Source organism: Sapajus apella, unplaced genomic scaffold, assembly GCF_009761245.1.
Source record: "Sapajus apella isolate SASKATOON/1434 unplaced genomic scaffold, GSC_monkey_1.0 scaffold25, whole genome shotgun sequence".
Taxonomy (NCBI): domain Eukaryota; kingdom Metazoa; phylum Chordata; class Mammalia; order Primates; family Cebidae; genus Sapajus; species Sapajus apella.
Window position 1 is genome coordinate 16,069,905 of NW_022436965.1, and position 21,220 is coordinate 16,091,124.

At 36.3% G+C, this 21,220-nt stretch overlaps 1 protein-coding gene across 3 annotated transcripts in view; it reads right to left on the bottom strand.

The window, feature by feature from the left end:
* RABGAP1L (RAB GTPase activating protein 1 like) overlaps positions 1–21,220 on the bottom strand; it is a 718,780-nt gene that overhangs the window by 646,548 nt on the left and 51,012 nt on the right. Inside the window, exons 2-5 of one of the 3 annotated variants that reach the window (XM_032291661.1) lie at positions 16,787–16,966; positions 14,912–15,104; positions 8,089–8,299; positions 3,516–3,690 (exon numbers count right to left, since the gene is read on the bottom strand). In XM_032291661.1, coding sequence (XP_032147552.1) covers positions 3,516–3,690; positions 8,089–8,299; positions 14,912–15,104; positions 16,787–16,924 — 717 coding nt within the window. In that variant the 5' untranslated portion in view covers positions 16,925–16,966. Of the gene's footprint in view, positions 1–3,515; positions 3,691–8,088; positions 8,300–11,821; positions 11,828–14,911; positions 15,105–16,786; positions 16,967–21,220 lie in introns of those variants that run through there. The other 2 variants (XM_032291662.1, XM_032291664.1) reach the window with 2 other exon arrangements.

Sequence of the window (21,220 nt, forward strand, 5' to 3'; positions counted from 1 at the left end):
AAAAGAAAAGAAAAGAAAAGAAAAGAAAAGAAATATTCCCATGCAAGGAACAGGTTTTCTTTTATACAGTGTCATATTGGTAACCCCAATAAAAAAACAATGCAATAAGAATAAGTATCTTCCCAATGATCCCCTTGATATTTATCAAGAAATACCTCTGAATGCCTTTAACACCAGATGATAAAAACCATGCCTCTATAATACTCAGAGTTTCTAATACTGATAAATATCCTAAAACATACAAATATCATCAAAATCTGCTTTGAATAGAATGGTTACACTAGCTAGTAGAAATAAAATCTTAAAAAGACTCAACACTTTAAAAGTATATTTTAAAAGTTTTATATAATATATCCATAAAGATGCAACAAGAACAGGTGTCTCCTTGGATTTTTTTGGCTACGCTTTCTGACACCTTGCTTGGTCTGCAATTCTTCAGCAGAAGCCAGCATATCATTCACCTTGTACAAAGATCATTGACCTCAAGATACTTCTGGCTGGACTGTCCGACTCTTTTGCCATAGATTACCAAAATCTACTCTGGCAGGGTCCTGCAGAAGCACATCCAAGTGTTGCAAGTCAAATGTGTCCTAACCCTTCTGTGGGAACTCCTAATCCTTGTGTCACAGGTGTCCAAGAGAGCCATCACCCTCACTAGGATTCCCTTCTACCACTGTTGGTGTTTGAAGGGTTTTATAGTGAACTAAGCATCACAGTGACAGTAGTGGCAGCCAAGCTGGCTACTCCTGCTTCAGAAATCTTCCTTTAACTGACAAACCTCTTCAGCTCTCATCCACAAACTCTGCAGAAAAAAACAGAAAAAAGAAAAAAAAAAATAAATAAATAAATTGGCATTGCTGCACAGTATATACTTAAGCAGTAAGAATGTCTGTCACCTGGTTCCTGAACTATCTGTGCCAATTGTGTCCATCAACAGGGACTCAAATACCAAAGACTAAAGGTGTTCACCACAGAACAGAAAACTGGGAACCAGACAACCAGTAAATGTAACTAAAAGACTTCAGATTAATTAAAAGCATAATTATTTTTTAGGGCAGAGAGGAAGATGTTGGACAGCTTCTGTAAAAGGGTCAGGTAAAACACAAAACGTAACTGGAATGCAAGCTATGTTACTAATAAGTCTCTTTATAAAATATAACAAATATATTTTTAAACATATTTTTAAAATGTTTTATAAACATATTTTTAAAATGTTATAAAAACATATTTTTAAACATATTTTTAAAATCCGCATTTGTGTTTTATAATATGTAAGCAACAGGAAAGTTATTACTGAAAACTGTATGGCTCTTCAAAGTCAGAGACTTCAATTTGAAACCCAGCTCTATCACCCAGTCTCTTAGCCACAGGATAAACCAATGGATAACCATACAATTTATCATCCAAAACACAACACTTTTGAGAATATAACTGAGAGTATTAGTAATAATCTGGACAATAAGCATAAAGTAAAACTGCTCCAGGCAAAGAGAAACATAAAATCACTTGTCTAACAAGTACAACCTGGTCATGGGCTGTTATGAGTATCAAACGAATGCTTAGCACAGTGCCTGGCATAAGCTGTCTATTTATACTGGGTTATTCCTCATTTAGAACTGATGTCTTATTCATTACCTGGAGAAGGATTTTTTAAATTTTTTTAAAGAAATTATGTATCATAATAAGGTTTAATAACCACTGTCATGTATTTCTCCTTTAAACAATATATTTTACCACTAATATCCCCATAATGCAACACTTTCTAAAATGCACTGTAAAAATTAAATGAAATAATAGATGGAAATAACAACCTGCAATGGAACAAATATGCTCTCTAGAAATAGAATTGATATTATTTAATATTATATCCAAAACGTTCTAGCCAAGAATTTCCCACAGTTTTTTCCACTGCTTACCTACCATGAAAGCTCTCAAAAATAATAAACATTTCCCCTACTCTAAACCCAAGTGGATGCCACAATCCAAAAGACAGTTTCATACCATCAGTTATGGAACCCTCTTGCAGCAATTCCGTTTCCTTCTGCAGCAGCATTTCTCTCTCTCTCTCTAAGCAGCAAGTTCTCCAGGTCTTCAAAGCTCATTTTCTTGCTGTTGAGCTCCAGTGATTCAGAAATCACACAGGTGTGTTAAGTGATGGCTGCCAACATGAAATGCCAGGGTTCTACCATCTGCTTCCCCACCTCTGCAGTGGAGTTCGTAAGGATCAGAAATAGCCCCCCTCATTCACAAAAACACATAAATTCTTTCAGCATATTTATATTCACTGTCTACTATATGTGAGGCACACTGGCAGAATACTTATTCTCTCTCCTATCTATCAGACCATTTTGAATAAGAAGTCAGTAAACACATAGATATATAAGTGCTGGGATAAAATAGATAAAGCCCTATCAAAAAAAAAAAAAAAACCACAAAACTTGAACTTCTTTCATAAGGCATGGGTTCTGACAGAGAATTTCTACAATTACAATCTAAATTATATGTGTCTGTGCATGTTCAGTTTAGTGTAAAACAAACTGATGACCAGGGCACAAGAACTGACATACCCATCAGGCTTTTTGTCAAACTCACAGAAATCTACATTTCCATGAATTTCCATTTTGTGGCCAGAAATAAACTCAAAACTTCTGTTAATAGAATGATTTATTCATGTTTCATGATAGATACTGAATAACTATTGCTTTCAACATTTTCTGCTGATAATTTATTTTTTCACAAGCAAACATACCTGACATTTCCATCCATGCCCATTATGAATGCCTTTGAAATGGTTACAAATACTAAGTGTCTAACAGTGCAACATTTTAAAATTGGAAATAATTCAATAGATGTAGAAAAGAAGATTTTCCTATGTATTTAACAGCATTTAATCTATATCACTTCTCCTAACAATTATCTATCAATTAATAATTGCTATAAAGAACTTACTAGCATTTTCAAAAGACTACAAGTTGTTATACCTGCTCTATGTGAGCATTTATTTTTAATTAAGCCAGTTCTCTGGAGTAAAATATAGCCTCTGAGTGAGAAACCACAAAACAAATAATCACCAGTGAAAACCACAGAGATCAATAAAATAAGCTTAATGCAATATCTAAATGAAAGCAATATGCAACTATCAAGCCCATCAGAGAAGAGGTATTGTTATAGGCACTTCTTTAAATCACATGGACCAACCTACTAGGGCAAACTAATAAGAGGGATGCAAAAATAGTCTCCCTTCTGAGCATAAGCAATTTACTACCTTGGTATGGTGGAAGGATAGCTCATCCATTTCTGTTTTTCTATGACACTTTCTAAGCTGTGAGAGTGCCCTACCTAAGCAGATATAGCAGACTTAGCTTTCCATATTCAGTTCTATGTCATTACAAATATTAATTTTGTCTTTAGAAACACACTCCAAATTTATGTATTTATATGACAGTGAAATTAGAGCTCAAAAATATTACCCTAATTCACCTCTATAGCAAATTGCTACACTATATTATACTTACTGCCTCTTTAATTTCACAGGAGAAAACATGGATCTGAAATTCTTCTGAACCATGGGAACTCTCTGTAAATGCAAAGCAATCGCTTTCTGTTGTTCCATCATGTCCACGTGCACAGAATAACACCTTATAGATTGGAAAAGATGCTATCTCCATGTTGCTGGATTGGTTTATGATTCTGTAGAACAGTAATCAAAAGTTAGATAAAATATTAACTATCAAAGAAGAAAGACATATTTCCAGTTTGGTTTTTTAAAAAAGAACAAAGACAAATATTTTTACTATGACAATATAAGATATATAACCATAACTATCTTTAGATTTTTGAGACAGAGTTTCACTCTTTCCCCTGGGCTGAAGTGAAGTAGCCCAATCTTGACTCACTGCAACCTCCACCTCTGAGTTCAAGTGATTCTCCTGCTTCAGCCTCCAGAATACCTGGGATTACAGGTACCTGCCATCACACCCGGCTAATTTTTGTATTTTTAGTAGAGACACGGTTTCACCATGTTGGCCAGGCTCATCTCAAACTCCTGACCTCAGGTGATCTATCCACCTCAGCCTCCCAAAGTGCTAAGATTATAAGCATGAGCCACTGAGCCCAGCCAAACATAACTATCTTAAAATCACAAAAATAAACTGGAACTAACGATGCAAGAGAGAACAAATTATCTTCATATTTATAACACACACACACACACACATAAAAATTAACATCTTCTGACAATTTCTTCATTCCTGTGTTTCCTGTGATCTAACTCATTTACTCCAAAGCTAATTATACATGCCTGGTAACATCTGTATCACCCATCCCTAAAATCTAGTCTTTTTCTGTTATGGCAAAAGGAATGCCAGTGTAGAATACTACAGACTATCCCTGGAGAGTCCACTTTTATTCAGAGCAGCACCTATTAGTTTATCTAAGCCCCAATTTATTGTTCAACTGAGGCTCTTTGTACCACAGAAAAGGTCAGGTGGTTCCAAAGATGAATTCAACAATAGAATATAAAAGCTGAAAGGAGTCTGTGGGATTTAAAGGCAAATAATTCTCTGACTTTCCCTACACAAATCCTTACTCCTGGCTGGGCGCAGTGGCTCACATGTGTAATCCCAGCACTTTGTGAGGCTGAGGTGGGTGGATAACTTGAGGTCAGGAGTTCGAGACCAGCCTGACTAACATGGAGAAACCCCATCTCTACTAATAATACAAAAATTAGCCGGGCATGGTGAGAGGGCACCTGTATTTCCAATTATTCGGGAGGCCGAGGCATGAGAATCACTTGAACCCAGGATGCAGAGGTTTCAGAGAACGTGTCACTGTACTCAAACCTGGGCGACAGAGTGAAACTGTGTCTCAAAAACAAAACAAAACGAAAAACCAAATTCTAAGTCCTGGATTGATCTAAACATTCAACACCCCTTCAAGATCTCAAATTCAGAAACTGAGGGGTAAGGGGACAATCCCAGGAATAAAGAGCAAGTCAAAACACTAACTCTCTGTCAAGGTGTGTTTGGTAAATTGAAGCTAAACAGACAACATAGAAGACATTTTGAAAACAATTTTTCTTTGAAAAGACATTTTGACATTTTTAGAAGATAACATATAAATAATATACATGCAAAACCCTTTCCTGAAAAACTCAAAGCATTTTTACCACAACACTCTAAATTTATATTGCTTTTATTTTGGTACTCAGAACTTAGCTAAAGTTTTCCCACATTCTAAACTTTAGCGAATGAGGCAAATCATTAAGTGTTTTAGAAAGATTAAAGCAACTTACAGGGAATATTCCAGGTTCAAGACAAATTCAACCTCATTTCCTTGACCTGGTCTGCTTATTTGTTCATTCAGCAAATATTTGCTAAAATCTTGCAATGAATCACTTAACTTCCCTAGCCACTGAAGCTATAGCAGGGAAAAATACAAAGAACCTGTTCTCACAAGCTTATAATATAGTGAGGAAGATATCCAATAAACTAATAAGCAAATAACATAATATCAATTCAAAGAAAAGTGCTATGAAGAAAAAAAAAAGGCCCAGTATGAAGAAGAGAGTTACATGATGTAACCAAGGAAAACTTCTTATGATAAAATGTTTGCTGAGATGAAACTGAAGAGAAACAGAAAAAAACATTGGAAAATCAGGCAAAGATTACTTAGGGAGTATAAAGATAATAGTCAAGGTCCTGAGGTGGGAATTGTGACTGATAAGTCCTATGAGAATGAATAAAGGGCTAGTCATGATTGGAATACAGTGAATGATGAGAGAGAAAGGGAGAGGACAGTGGTACTAATAATGCAAGAAAACAGATTATCTTCGTATTCTTGCATATCTTACACAAACACACACACACACACAAACATACAATTCTGCATCTTCTTTTGATGAATGAAGAGAGAGAAGGGAGGAGGGAGACAAAAGGACAGAGACAGAGAGAAAGAGAGAGACAGACAAAGGAATCCTCTTGAATGAGATTAGTATCCTTATAAAAGAAACCCAGGGCTGGGCGTGGTGGCTCACGTCTGTAATCCCAGCACTTTGGGAGGCTGAGGCGGGCGGATCACCTGAGGTCAGGAGTTCAAGACCAGCCTTACCAACATGGAGAAACCCCTTCTCTTCTAAAAATACAAAATTAGCCAGGCGTGGTGGTGCATGCCTGTAATCCCAGCTACTCAGGAGGCTGAGGCAGGAGAATTGCTTGAACCCAGGAGGCAGAAGTTGCAGTAAGCTAAGATTGTGCCATTGCACTCCACTCTGGGCAACAAGAGTGAAACTCTGTCTCAAAAAAAAAAAAAAGAAAGAAAGAAACCCCAGAGAGCTCTTACATTCTCTTCCACCATATAAGAATACATGAACCAGGAAGCAGGCCCTCACCGGACACCAAATATGCTGGAGCTTTGATCTAGGAACTCCCAACCACTAGAACTATGAAAAATAATTATCTGTTGTATGTCAGACACCAGTCTATGGCAGTTTGTTATAGCAGCCCAAACAGACTAAGAAGAAAGGAAGGAAGGAGGAAGAGGGGAAGAACAAGTTGGAGCAGTAGGTCAACAGTGTCTATCATGATAAGGATTTCAAATATAACCGCAAGTGTGGCTGAGGCGAAGGCTGAATGTGGGAGAGTAACATTATCTGACTTTTTTTTTTTTTTTTAATTAAGATGGAGTCTCTGCCACCCAGGCTGGAGTGCAGTGGCATGATCTTGGCTTACTACAACCTTCATCTCCCAGGTTTGAGTGAGTCTCCTGCCTCAGCCTCCCAAGTAGCTGAGATTACAGGCATGCACCACCATGCCTTGCTAATTTTTGTATTACTTTGGCCAAGCTGGTCTTGAACTCCTGATCTCAAGTGATCCACCTGCCTCAGGCTCACGAAGTGCTGGGATTACAGGCATGAGCCACCGCACCCAGCCCTGACTTAAATTTAAAGAAACTAAAAGTTCAGATGACATAATGTATTATTTCTAATTAAGCATAAGAGAAAAAAGTCATTTTGCTTCTTTACAGTCTAATGTAAATAACTTAAAATGTATGACTCACTCCAGTTTCTTTGAACCACTATTACTTGACAAGCTGAAGGCAGATATTTATGCTCATTCAGGACAGAGAAATACACATTACAACTATTTTTATAGTTTTATTTCTATTTATAATATTCTAAGCATAATTGTTGATATGGGTTTGGATCTGTGGCCCCACCCAAATCTCATATCAAAGTGTAATCTCCAATGTTGGAGGTGGGGCCTGGTGAGAGGTGATTGGATCATAGGGGCAGTTTCTTATAAATGGTTTAGCACCATGTTCTCACTCATAGGTGGGTGTTGAACAATGAGAACATATGGACACAGGGAGGGGAGCATCACACACTGGGGTCTGTCGGTGGGGAAATAGGGGAGGGACAGTGGGGGGTGGGGAGTTGGGGAGAGATAGCATTCGGAGAAATGCTAGATATAGGTGATGGGAAGGAAGGCAGCAAATCACACTGCCATGTGTGTACCTATGCAACAATCTTGCATGTTCTTCACATGTACCTCAAAACCTAAAATGCAATAAAAAAATAAAAATAAAAAATAAAAAAATAAAATAAAAATAAAAGGTTTAGTACCATCCCCTTGGTGCTGTTCTCATGATAGTTAGTTCCATGAGACCTGGTTGTTTAAAAGTGTGTGGCACCTCCCCATTCTCTTGCTCCTGCTCCTGCTCCTGCCATGTAAGATGATTCTGCTTCCCCTTGCCTTCTGCCAAGACTGTAAGTTCCTGGGGCCTCCTCAGAAGCTGAGAAGATGGCCAGCATCATGCTTCCTATATAGCCTGCAGAACCAAGAGCCAATTAAACCTCTTCTCTTTATAAATTATCCAATCTTAGGTATTTACTGCAGTGCGAGAATAAACTAATACAACTGTTCAAATGCTCCTTTCAAACACTGAACACTCTAAACCTAAACATGTTTACTTTGCATGTCGACAGTGTGAGTTCACAGTAAGTCCTACACGTGATGATGCTATAACATCCTCGCCACCACCCAACAAACTTACTTAATACATGACTAAAGAAAAAAACTTAGAACTTACCTCACAGAACCTTCCGGTACATTTGGCACATACAGGGTAACAGGAAAGGGATGCTGACTGGAAGATTTCATGGTTGCCATTGCCCGTAAAGCCTCTACTTCATTACGTGGGGAAGAAACCTTCATACATCCTAAGTAGGACAGTTTATTAAATAAAACACTGTCTTCTTCAGGTAGTCCACCTGGAGAAGATGATCTGGGTATAGAAATTTCTGAAGAAACAAAAAAGAAATACTCAAAGTCAATGCAAAACTCCACCATCATTATAATCTACCCAATGCCCACAAAGAAATGAAATATTTCAAACAAAATATAGGTCTCTCTGTATTTTCATTTCTTTTATATTTTAAATTTTTAGGATTTAAAATTTAGGATTCTAGGATTTTAAAATCCTAAACCTTATGTCAGAGTTCCAGAGCCAGCCATTTCGTACTCTCAAATCTCTCAAAATATTATCTTACTTAGCTATAATTCTTCAGATGAGAGAAAAAAATTAAGCTTTATATTTAAAAAAATCAAAAATATAGAGTACAAGTATGTGAAAGAAAATAGAACCTCTGGTCTCCAAACTCACTATGCCAGAGCAAAAGATAAGCCTGGGAACTGAGTCACACAATACTGCCTTTCTTTTGTTCCCAAACAGAGAGCTGTGTCGCAGGCCTGTGTCATGGCCTCATCCGTACACCAGGGCACATATCTCCCCAGATGGCTTCCCTCACAGATTACTCACAAGGAGATTCCTTGTGAGCTTGTAAGTCCCTAAATCTTTTCAGATATGTATCCTCCCATAAACTAGCTCTACAACTTGAGTTCTGTCAAATCTCATCCTGACAATGTCAATTAAAAACTTATCTTCAGAGACACAGGAGACAAGATCAGAAATCATCCCTTCCCCTACACTAAGATGAACGCATAACTGACTTTTTCCTCTGCTCCCTCTTTTCACATGTAAAATGTAGATTTATTAGGATAGTCGAAGCCTCACAAGAATGTAACCACTTGCCTCACTGCCTACCTTTCCCTCTTTCACTTGTGCTTGCACTTTCCCCTTTAAACACTGAAGTTCTCAAAACCCCTCTAGAAAAGCACAGGTCACAGTTGCTACTGTGGCTTATGTTTTTCCCAGGCACATACTAAACCCTTGACTAAAGAAACCTCTATCGACTGAGACCTGCCACTTTTGGGTTAACAAGTGATATAGAACAATATGGAGAAAAAACTATGCTTAAGATAGTGTGAATTAGGCCAAAAATAATGACGATTAAATAAAAGCAAATCAGTTAAGTTTCTCTTGGCTGTAAAGACCCATCATTGCACCACATTTATTAAGCAGCCTAACTTCTTAAGCAAAAAAAAAAAAGCAATGTTAAAACATTACATCTTATACCAACAACAAGCGTCAAGCTCCTTATCTCCCTCATTCCTAGTTTGCTGGCTTCTATGAACTATGTAAGTGTTCCAATGGAATATTTTTCCTCAAAATAATTATTTTCAATGAATGAATCTATGACTGCTTCACCCAATTCCAACCTCATCATAATGAATTTCTTTTAAAAAAACTGTTCATTTTATTCTAAAATAAATACAGGCAGCAAAGGTCCAATTGTGGTTAGAGAGCATCCATCTGCATGTATAAGGTGGTGTAACATTCTCCCTTCATGTCCCCACCTAAAATCCACATTCTGCTTATCTCAAGTGCTTCCCTTCTGTTACCTACATTCATGCTGCACAAAATTAAGCATACATGTATCACTTGAACTAGGTCCTTGCAGCATTTTCAGACTATTACCTGGATTCCTCTTGTAGGACAGGATTTTAATAAATAATTCACAAAAGCCATTTCAAATTCCCCCACTCCAGCTCCTTAATATTATGCTAAAATATGAAACTTCACCACTAACTTTTTTGTTAAGGAATTAAAGCCATTCAAAATGAACTACTTCATCTACATGTTCTTCAACCACCGAAACATGTTTTTCTCCTTTTTTCAGTCAGTTCAATAGAATGTACTTCAAAAGGGATAAATAAAAAACTACAAATGCATTTTAATATGTTTAAATTATTTGTTTTGTATTATATACATATATGTTATTACATATTTTTCTTAATGTAACAAGCATTTATGCAGCAACAATAAGAATGATGAGCCTGAGTGATTTGGTAGTTCAAGTGGCCTAACATATGTGTAATTAGAGTCTTAAAAAAAGAAAAAAGGCTGGGCACAGTGGCTCACGCCTGTAATCCCAGCACTTTGGGAGGCCGAGGTGGGCAGATCACGAGGTCAAGTGATTGAGACCATCCTGGCCAACACGGTGAAACCCCGTCTCTACTAAAAATACAAACAAATTAGCCGGGCGTGGTGGCACACACCTGTGGTCCCAGCTACTTGGGAGGCTGAGGCGGAAGAATCACTTGAACCCAGGAGGCGGAGGTTGCAGTGAGCCAAGGTTGCAGTGAGCTGAGATTGCGCCACTGCATTCCAGCCTGGTGACAGAGCAAGACTCCGTCTCAAAAAAATAATAATAATATATATAAGATGAGTGGGAACTAAGGAGAACCAATAAAAATAATATAAATAAAAAAGAGAAAAGAGGAAGCCAAACAGAAGTTGTTTGAAGAGGTATTTCACAAATCTGTGTAACCCAAGATTCATGACTCTATTAGACCCCAAGTATAAAACAGTATAGAAATTGATTCAAAAATAACAAATGAAAAAATTGGCAGATAAGGCCTATACAGTGACTATTATAAATATGATCAAAGATTTAAAGAAAAACATCTAACAAAATAAGAAGAAAAATGAAAGACATAAAAAAGAACCAAAAGAAATTCTAAAGCTGAAAAAATATAAGATCTGAAGCAAAATATGCCCTAGGTAGATATAACAGCAGTTTCTAAATTGCAGAAGAAAAGAGGAATATTAAAGGAAGTTCCTTGGGCTACAGAAAAATGATACAGAGAAAACTGAAGAGCACCAGTAGGAGAAAAGACCTATTCCTTAGATTTATAATTTCTTCAAAATATAACAGACTATTTACCCCTTCCACACTTTTCGTGGAAGCCTTTCTCTTCTTCTCCTTTCACTCTCTTTTCTCTACCTAAATAAAATCAACTTTCTGGGAAAAAAAAAAAAAACCACAGGCTATTTAAAGTTAAAAAAAAAAAAACCCTACAGTATTTTGCAGAATTTGCAACATATACATTAGCAAAATGAATGACAGCAGAAGCATAAAGTCCAGAAGGTAACAAAAGATTCTTACAATGTACATGAAGTATTATGATATTATTAGAAGGTACATCGGCTAAAGACTTGGGTTATAAACCCAGGGCAATTACTAAAATAATAAAACAAAATTACATAACTAATGTGCCAATAACGGAGATAAAACAGAACATTAAAAAGTAACCTAGAAGAAGGCAGGAAAGGGACAAAAAAAAAAAAAACCCAGAAGAGACAAAGAGAAAACAAACAGCAAGAGAGTAAATATATTTAGATCCAAATATATTAAAAATTACATCAAAGGAAATGGTCAGCTTTTTCTGTAAAGGCTCATATGGTAAATATTTTAGGTTTTGTGGGCCAAGAGACAAAATCCACAATATTATGCAAATATTTATACAAGTGAGAAAACAACCTTCCACAGATTTTTTACAAAATTTAAAACTTAGCTATGGATACTGAAATTTGAATTTCATGTAAGCTTCATGTGTCACAATATTATTCTCCTTTTGACATGTTTCAATCATTTAAAAATGTAAAAATCATTTCTACTTTGCAAGCCACACCATAAACAAGTAGGAATGGAATTTGGCCCATAGATAGTAGTTTGCTTACCCTAGTCTAAACCCAACTAAAAGACTGAGATTGTCAAACTGGATTTTAAAAAGCTATCTACAAGAAACACACTTTAAAGACAAAAGTAGGTGAAAAGTTTTTTTTTTTTTTTAAAGGAAAAAAAAATATATACCACGCAAACACTAATTATGAGAAACAAAGGTGGCTATATTAATAAAAGAAAAACTAGACTTCAGAACAAGGAATTTTAAAAAGAGAAAAAGATATTTCACAATGCTAAAATGATCAATTCATTAGGAAAACACAACAATTCTAAGTTACAATGCCCTTAATAGCAAAACTTCAAAACAGCTGAAGCAAAAACTAGCAGAACTCAAGATGATTGAACTGGGCCAGTCAAGTTGAAGTGATAAGTCTGTTATAATTTATCTCTTCTACAGATTATACCTGAAAACTCTTGACAGAATTTAAAAAGCAACTATCTGAGGACTTTCTTTCTTTCTTTTTTTATTGAGATGGGGTCTCGCTACCTTACACAGGCTGGTCTCGAACTCCTGAGCTCGAGCGATCCGCCCACCTAGGCTTCCCAAAGCCCTGGGATTACAGACGTGAGCCATCACACCTAGCCTCTTCTAAAAAGGTAAACAGGAACAGCTAGATTGGAGAGGAAAGTAAAAACCTGAACCTCTGTTACAGTGCTGTGTTTTCCATTTTTCTCATCATCACCTCCCAGCTTTGACTTAAGGGTGGCCTGAGTTACAGAACTGTGCAGTGAGCAACAAAACAAAGAAATCCAGTATTTCTGGCCAAATAGCAGAAAAAGAGGTCCCTGCAAACTAGAGAGTATTTGGGAAATCATGACTTGTTTCTGTTTTGTTTTCTTACCCGGTTCTACCACAGGCTAGCCCCAATTACAGAAATGCCTACAATGGTGGTGGTGGCAGTGATACTGTAACCATCTACAACCTGGAAGAAATGTGTCTCAAAGGCTAAAATACCGAAGTAAGGAGGCTCCTATGGTCCAAAAATCGAAAAGAAAATCTCTACCATTTTTCCTCTCTTTTCTCTCACTACTTTGTCCAAAAGTTGGCTCCAGACATGCGATTCTGCACAGCACAAAGCGGCAAAAACTCTAAAAAAGAAACCTGTCTTTCTACTCAGAGGAAGAAGGAAAATGGGTCCAAGGAAGCCAGAGAGTGTGAGGAAATCCTAGAGGGGAGAGAGCTGAAGAAGATAATCCCCTAATTCTGTGTGTGAACTAATAAACTGTGTATGCATGTAGAACATGTGCTTCTAAAGAAGCACAGCAAAGGTTTTAAGAATTGAAATGACTTTGAAACCAGAAACCAAGACAGATGTTGCAGTCTTAACACAACCAGATAGAATGTCTGCTTAAACACACACACACACACACACACACACACACACACACACACACACTCAACATTCTTCAGGGGATTTTAATAAGAAATAGTCGCAAAACATAAGATTCAAAAAATCTGAGGAGAAAGCCAATTACTCAACAAACAAAAAAACATAGAAGGGTGACCTATTCTTAAGTGAAAAAATAATCCACAGACCAATCCCAAGATGTCCTAGTTGTTGGAATCATCAACTGCTTTAAAACTGGTATAATAATACTCTATAAAATAAATGTGAATACACCTGTAATGAATAAAAATATCAAAACTATCATGGAAGGTGCTGTGATTACGTTCCCCACACAAATGTATCATAGTCCTATTGTGTAGCAGTTTGGCTATACCTATAACTCACCCTGCACCAAGGTTCAGAAATGAATCACAAGTTCCCTAAGCCAATTAGGATAATCCCATCCCCTCTGTCAGAGTGACTTATTTAGAGGTTTGAATGTAACCCAGGCCTACAGCTATCAGTTCATGTTATTTCCCTCACCACTAGAAAATGGTTCCGTTAGTCCAATCAGAGTGAAACTCGGAACTTTTATTCAATCAGTAAAAGAGGCCAGATCCAGGTACACTGGCTCACACTGGTAATCCCAACACTTTGGGATGCTGAGGTGGACGAATTGCTTGAAGCCAGGAGTTCAAGACCAGCCTGGCTGGGTAACATGGCAAAACCCCAACACTGCAAAAAAAAAAAAAAAAAATTAGCTGGGCATGGTGGCACATGCCTGCCATCCCAGCTACTCAGGAGGCTGAATGGTAGAAAGATTGCTTAAGCCCTGAAGTTTAAGGCTGCAATGAGCCGTGATTACACCACTGCACTTCAGCCTGGATGACAAAATGAGACCCTGTCACCAAAAAATTAAAAAAAAAAAAAAATCAATAAAAGAATGAAGACTTTCTCCTTGACACCAGGCATAAACAGGTCACCTACCTGTACCTACTACCAGTTTCTGCTGGTAGCTACTTTGGAACCAGCTAAGGAAGAAGGTAATATAGAGAAGATCAGAGCTGAGTAGTTTACCAAAAGAACACCATCAGAGCCTAGGTCAAACTATACCTGTGGTGTTTAAGCCAGTTCAAGCTGGGAGTTGGTTTATTTATTTATTTTTGCACCCAAAAGCATCTTGACTTATAAGATACTATTCAAAGTATAAATCCTAATTATTCATAGATGTATTTATTATTTAATACACTGTTGGAATTGATATAGCTTACTTAGAATTTTTATCAAATGTAACTTTAAATAAGTGTAGTGAGACTGAGTAAAAAGGCACATGATATGAAAGACTATGTCCATTACACTATTCTGTGATGCCTAGGTATTTGCTCATTCGTTCAGTAAGTACCTGTTGAGGATCTGCCATGCATGAAGTACTGGGGGTAAAATGAGGATCCAGACATAGTCCTTGTTCCCAAAGAACATTAAGACCTGATTTTATAGGCAGAGATACAGGCAGAAACAGAAGAACACCAAAGTGGAAACTCTCAATGAGAACTCAAAGCTTGAAAACAGCTAATAGTTTTTTCTGATTTTCATCTTAAAATTTTCACTATTACTTTATCCTAATTCTTTAATGGTTTCTAAGAATTCAATACAGTACCTGTGTTAGATGGATCCAAAATTAACTGAAGAGATGGCTTATTGGTTTGGCTGACTGGAATATCTCCAAACGAATGATCTGAAATCTCACTGGAACTTTGACAGTCAACAAGAAGACTGTTTTGCCTTTTCTCAGAATCTCTCAAAATCTCTTCCATGGCTTTTTCCAATTGTTCATCACCATTAGAAACTATCTACAGACAGAGCAAGACAATTCTGTTTTAATTCTATTACAGTTCTGAAGCTAAATTTTATAAAAATATTTCATTTCTAAAAGAAAACAATCTAAATATTTAAATATGGTTACTAAATACTAAGAAGTTGTACAGTTATACCTAATTTCACATATATAATACATTATAAAACTAAATTAGAGGATGATTATTAGTTTCACAAATGGATTCTTTATAAAACACTTAAGGCAGTTTCCAACTACATTTTATGTAAGATCCTATTTACAGAGATGTATTTATCTTTTTTCCCCTTTCTTTTTTGAGACAGAGTCTCACTCTGTCACCCAGGCTGGAGTGCAGTGGCACAATCTCAGCTCACTGCAACCTTCACCTCCTGGGTTCAAGCGATTCTCGTGTCTCAGTCTCTTGAGTAGCTGGGACTACAGGCGTGCACTACCACACCCAGCTAATTTTTGTATTTTTTGTAGAGACAGGGTTTCACCATGTTGGCCAGGCTAGTCTTGAACTCTTACCTCAAGCAATCCACCCACCTTGGCCTCCCAAATTGCTAGGATAACAGTCATGAGCCATCATGCCTAGCCCTTCTTTTTCCTTTTTAGGAACACATCCTAAAAATCAGATAACCTTACATTTATATGTCTAAAGGGAAAAATAGATAAATTTAAATAGACAGGCTCTATTATAAACATCATTTAAAAGGTCACATTTCTTATCATAGCATAACCATATTCTGATTTCTTTACAAATTGTTTGCTAGCTCCCAAGATGAGTATTGCTAATTTCCTTACACTTAAGTTGACTCATAAGTTTTTCAAAGGCAAGTGAGACACAAAGCCTAAGCAAATAAATGATGTCTTAAACACAAGAATGCTAAAATACAGGTATCTAAAAATAAAGCCATTAATGATTTAAATAAAATTACAAAACAATATATTCTCAACATAAGCATTTAGTAATCTCATTTTTAGAATATATTTTATTAGACTGATATACACTTGTGATCCCATAGTTAATACTAAATAAAAGTCATAAATAATTCATAGCACTTTTAACTCATTTTCCTATTGCTGTTTCCAGAGGACAGTTATACCGTTTTGAAGCCTATGCAACTGAGTTGGCTTGCTTCCTTTCCTTTGACTTTGAAAGTGCAATACAAAAGTGAAAAAGAAAAGGGATCATATCTAAACAAAAATTCAAATGCTAAAAATATAAGATGTATGCTTTAAAAACATTTAGACAAGTTAACTTAAATAACACAACAGAACATTATCAGCTGATTTAAAATGTAAAAATCACAAAGAAAAAGTCTCTCAAATGAAAGCAAAACATTTAATTAACTTCTAAAACCCAGCAGTAAGAGAAACAAAAACATCCAGATAAAGTAATGTAAAACTTAACTATTATGTCTAATTCACCAATTACTCTATCCCTTCCTTTTCCTCTTTCATTCTTCCCCCTAAAATTCCAAATTAAAAGGTAAATAACCAAAAGCAAGAACTTTTTAAAATACACAAACCAAATAATTAGGCTCTGGATAAATCAAACACTGATTTTATTCTGAAAGTCAGCACTTAAGAAAAACCTTCGGATTTTACACATCTCCTGAGGTATGTTTCAAATAGTTTTTTTTTTTTTTTTTAACATTAAAAATTGTACCATATGTAGAAAAGAAAAAAAAATACCTTCAGTTGAGGTTTTTCTTCATGTTTTGTAGAATTATCGTCTGCATACTGAGGAACCAAAACAAATTCTTCACTGTTCATTGTAGCCACAGAATCAGATGATCCACTAACCTTCTGTAATGAAGCTCTGACCTCCATTTCAGTTCTTTAAACTTCTCTTCCTACATCCACCTGGAAAAACTAACGGGATTAAAAAAAAAAAAAAAAGTACTGATTGAAAACATGAAGCTTTAAAAGTGGTTCATGTGAAGAAGAATCCTGCTGGCTAGATAATTATCTCAAAATTAGGGAGGCTACTTTCTTGGACTGAGTCACTTAATGGAAATGTACTCTCTCTTTATCCTAAGTTTCCAGACTAATAGAGCCATATTGTTAGCTAAATACTTACACACACCAGTCCATACCTCAACCAAACAGATTCATCACTGTTTACTTGACACACTCTCGCTCATTTCTCTTAGAAATGCTATTTTCTTTTTAATAGAGGAAATAATTAAATGATACTAGAAATACCTACAAATCCATGCACAGACACAAAACCATATTCACTGAGACTGCTTTATTAATTAAATCTAAATGCTTAAAAAAAAAAACCTTACCTCCTCAAGACCGAATATTGTACCTACAAATATTTTTTCTAAGTAACTAAAGTTGACTAATACAGAATTCAACATCCTAAGACATATAGCTTCTCTTTCCTGACACATTATTACTTATTAACACCAAAAAGAAAAAGAAAAAAAGCTTCTATATTGCATTCACGTAGCAAATAATGCTTCAGTAATCAAACACAGTGTAATTCTGTTTTCTGGACAGATCTCTACAGCATAGAAACAATACTCACTATCATATCCAGAAGTTCATGTACTCAGATACTAAGTTTAACTGAAGACCTATTATGTAACAGACACAACTCAGCCCTGAGGTTACATAAGTAAACAAGGCAGACAAGTAGCCTGCACTTCTGGGGCTTATATACTAGTGAAGAAACAAACAAGAAAGTGACAAATGGTGATTCCAAGTCACTCTAAAGGCTGTGCAGAAAATAAACACATTAATGTGACAAATAGTATCTGTGGGAAGCATAGGGACAAAATAAGGTGGTAGGAAAAAAACTCTCTGAGAGGAAAATATCTGAGCCTAAACCTGAAAGGCAAAAAAAGAACCCTATTATTACACAACCTGCTCAGTGACCAAATGAGTAATGTGATAGAGGGGCAGGACATGCAGGCTGGGGCTAAAGAACACAGGACCTTGTAAACCATAGTAAGTCTACTGATCCATGCCTAAAATCCTCCCAGAAATGTTATTTTTCTAATTAGGTTAAGCCTTTTTCATTATAGCCTACAAATATAGCTGCAATATTTCATTTTGCCATTAGGTGACACTAACACCATTACTCTTGGCAATAAAAAGACTTGATTCCAGCTTCAGGTTACATGTGTATCTTTTAAAAAGTTAAGTACTTTCCAACTTTATTAAAAAATCAAAATTTTCAAGACTATCAAAATAAATTACAAAGATACTCTTGAACCCGTGCAATTAGCTAGCCATCATTTATTTTTGTTATGTATGTTAATACCCTTTTTAAAACCTTTGAAGCAACATTCATCTGTCCTCTGAAGGTTTTTTCTCACTTTGTATATCATGTTTCTAAAACTGCAGAATTTGTTACAAGCCAGGTCTTTACTCTTCCAGAAGGCACTACTAATCCTTAACTGGCAACATACCATATTCCAGATGTCTTTCTTTGGTCAGTCCTTCAAGCCCTTCTCAGGTTGCTGCTCCTCTACCTGATTTCTAAATGCTGGAAATTCCGAGTTCAGATCCTGACCCCTTTTCCCTTGTCATATATTCACTCTAAGTAATATCTCTCATTGTCATGGACTAAAATACCATCTACAGGTCTCCCAAATTTCTATTCCAACTCAAATGTCTTCTTTAAATTCCTGCCCTGAAATCCAGCTCTCTACTTGATTTTTCCATGTGGAAGTCTTATCAGTATCTTAAATGAAATGTGACCAAAATGGAATTCCTCCTGTCTCCTCCAAACTTGTTTCCAGTCCCAATTTAGTGTTTCAGTAAATACCACCACCATATTCTACAAAGTTACTTGAACAAGAAACTTGGATATCATCCTTGATTCATCTCCACTTCTTCACACCTCACATCAGCAAGTCCTACCAGCCCCACTTCCAAAATAAGCCTCACATCTATCCATTTTTCTGTCTACTACTACTGCTACTACTCTACTACGAACAATGCTCTTATTTACAATAAAAGCCTCCTAACCCATCTTCTATTTCCAGTCTTCTTCCCTCAGTCTATGTCATTGTTCACAAAGCTGCCAAAGAAGCTTTTTGGAAAATAAGTTAGATTACATGAAAACTCAAGACCAAAAACCTCTTCACTAAAATTTAAAATAAAATTTAAAATGCTTCCCAATACTTACAAGGCCCAATACACCCTTGCCCCAACCATTTTCTCATTATAATTCATTAATCGCAGCAAGTTCCAAGACAAGCAAAAACCAAGAATAATCACTGCCAGCACATCTGACTTGAAAGATTAAAAGTGATTCTTCAGTTGGAAAATTAAATAGGTCAAAAATGTGGATCTATGTAATAAAAGGAAGAGTAACAATGTATTGGATGATTATATCACATGGATAAAAAACATGACAGCAATGGCAAAAAAAAGAAAAAAAAAAAAAAAAGGAAAGGGGAGAGAGAGAGAAGAACTGTAAATACCCTGTTATAAGGTAACTCCAATACTTGTACATGGGTTATATGCAGTATAAAATTATTTGAAAATTGATTTTTTTTACTCCTTTATTTTTAATTTTTGTGGCTACATGTGTATATATTAATATGTGAGACTTTTTTTTTTTTAAGACGGAGTCTCACTCTGTTGCCAGGCTGGAGTGCAGTGGCACAATCTCGGCTCAGTGCAACCTTCACCTCCTGGGTTCAAGCAATTCTCATGCCTCAGCCTCCTCAGCAGCTGGAACTACAGGCACACACCACCATGCTCAGCAAATTTTTGTACTTTTAGTAGTGACAGGGTTTTCACCATGTTTGTCAGGATGGTCTCCTGACCTCATAATCCGCCCACCTCGGCCTCCCAAAGTGCTGTGATTACAGGCATGAGCCACCGCACCCGGCTGTGAGACACTTTTATACAGGCACGAAATACATAATAATCACGTCAGGGTAAACGGAGTATCCATCATCTCAAGCAATTATCCTCTGTGTTACAAAAAATTCAACTATACTCTTAGTTATTTTTAAATGTCCAATTAAATTAATTTTGACTACATTCACCCTGTTGTGCTAGCAGATACCAGGTTTTATTCATTCCTTCTCATTATTTCTTCATACCTATTAACCATCCTCATGTCCTCTACCCATCCCATCCTCCCTCTACCCTTCTCAGCTCTGGTAATCATTATTCTATCTATCTACATTAATTCAATCATTCTAATTTTTTAGCAACCAGAAATAAGTGAGAACATATGAACTCTGTCTTTCTGTGCCTGGCTTATTTCACTTAACATAATGACATCTGCTTTCATCCATGTACCTGCAAAATGACAAGATTTCCTTCTTCTTTATGGCTGAATAGTACTCCATTGCATATGTATACCACATTTTCTTTATCTATTCATTTGTTGATGGACACTTAGTTCCTTCCAAATCCTGGCTGCTGTGGGTAATGTTAAAATAAACATGGGAGTGCAGATATCTCTTCTTTGGAATATTAAAACATCACTTGTTTTAATATCCAAATCCTAACTAGCAGTAGGATTGTTGAATCATATGAAAGTTCAATTTTTAGATTTCTAAGGAACATCCAAACTGTTCTCCACAGTGGCTGTACTAATTTATATTCCTACCAACAGTGTACCAGGGTTTCCTTTTCTCAACATCCTTGCCAGCATTTGTTAATGCCTGACTTTTGAATAAAAGCCATTTTACCTGGGTTGAGATGGTATCTCCTTATAGTTTTGATTTGCATTTCTCTGATGATTAGTGTTGCTAAGCACTTTTTAACATGCCTGTGTGCCATTTGTATGTCTTCTTTTGAGAAAAGTCTATTCAAATCTATTATTCATTTTTAAATTACAGTTTTATTTTATTTTATTTTATTTTATTTTATGAGACAGAGTTTCACTCTTGTCACCCAGGCTGGAGTGCAGTGGCAAGATCTTGGCTCACTGCAACCTCCACCTCCCATATTAAAGCGATTCTCCTGCCTCAGCCTCCTGAGTAGCTGGAATTACAGACATGCGCCACCACGCCCAGCTAATTTTTGTATTTTTAGTAGAGACGAGGTTTCACTGTGTTGGCCAGGCTGGTCTCAAATTCCTGACCTCAGATGATCCTCCCAAAGTGCTGGGATTACCACTGTACCTGGTCTAAATTAGATTTTTAA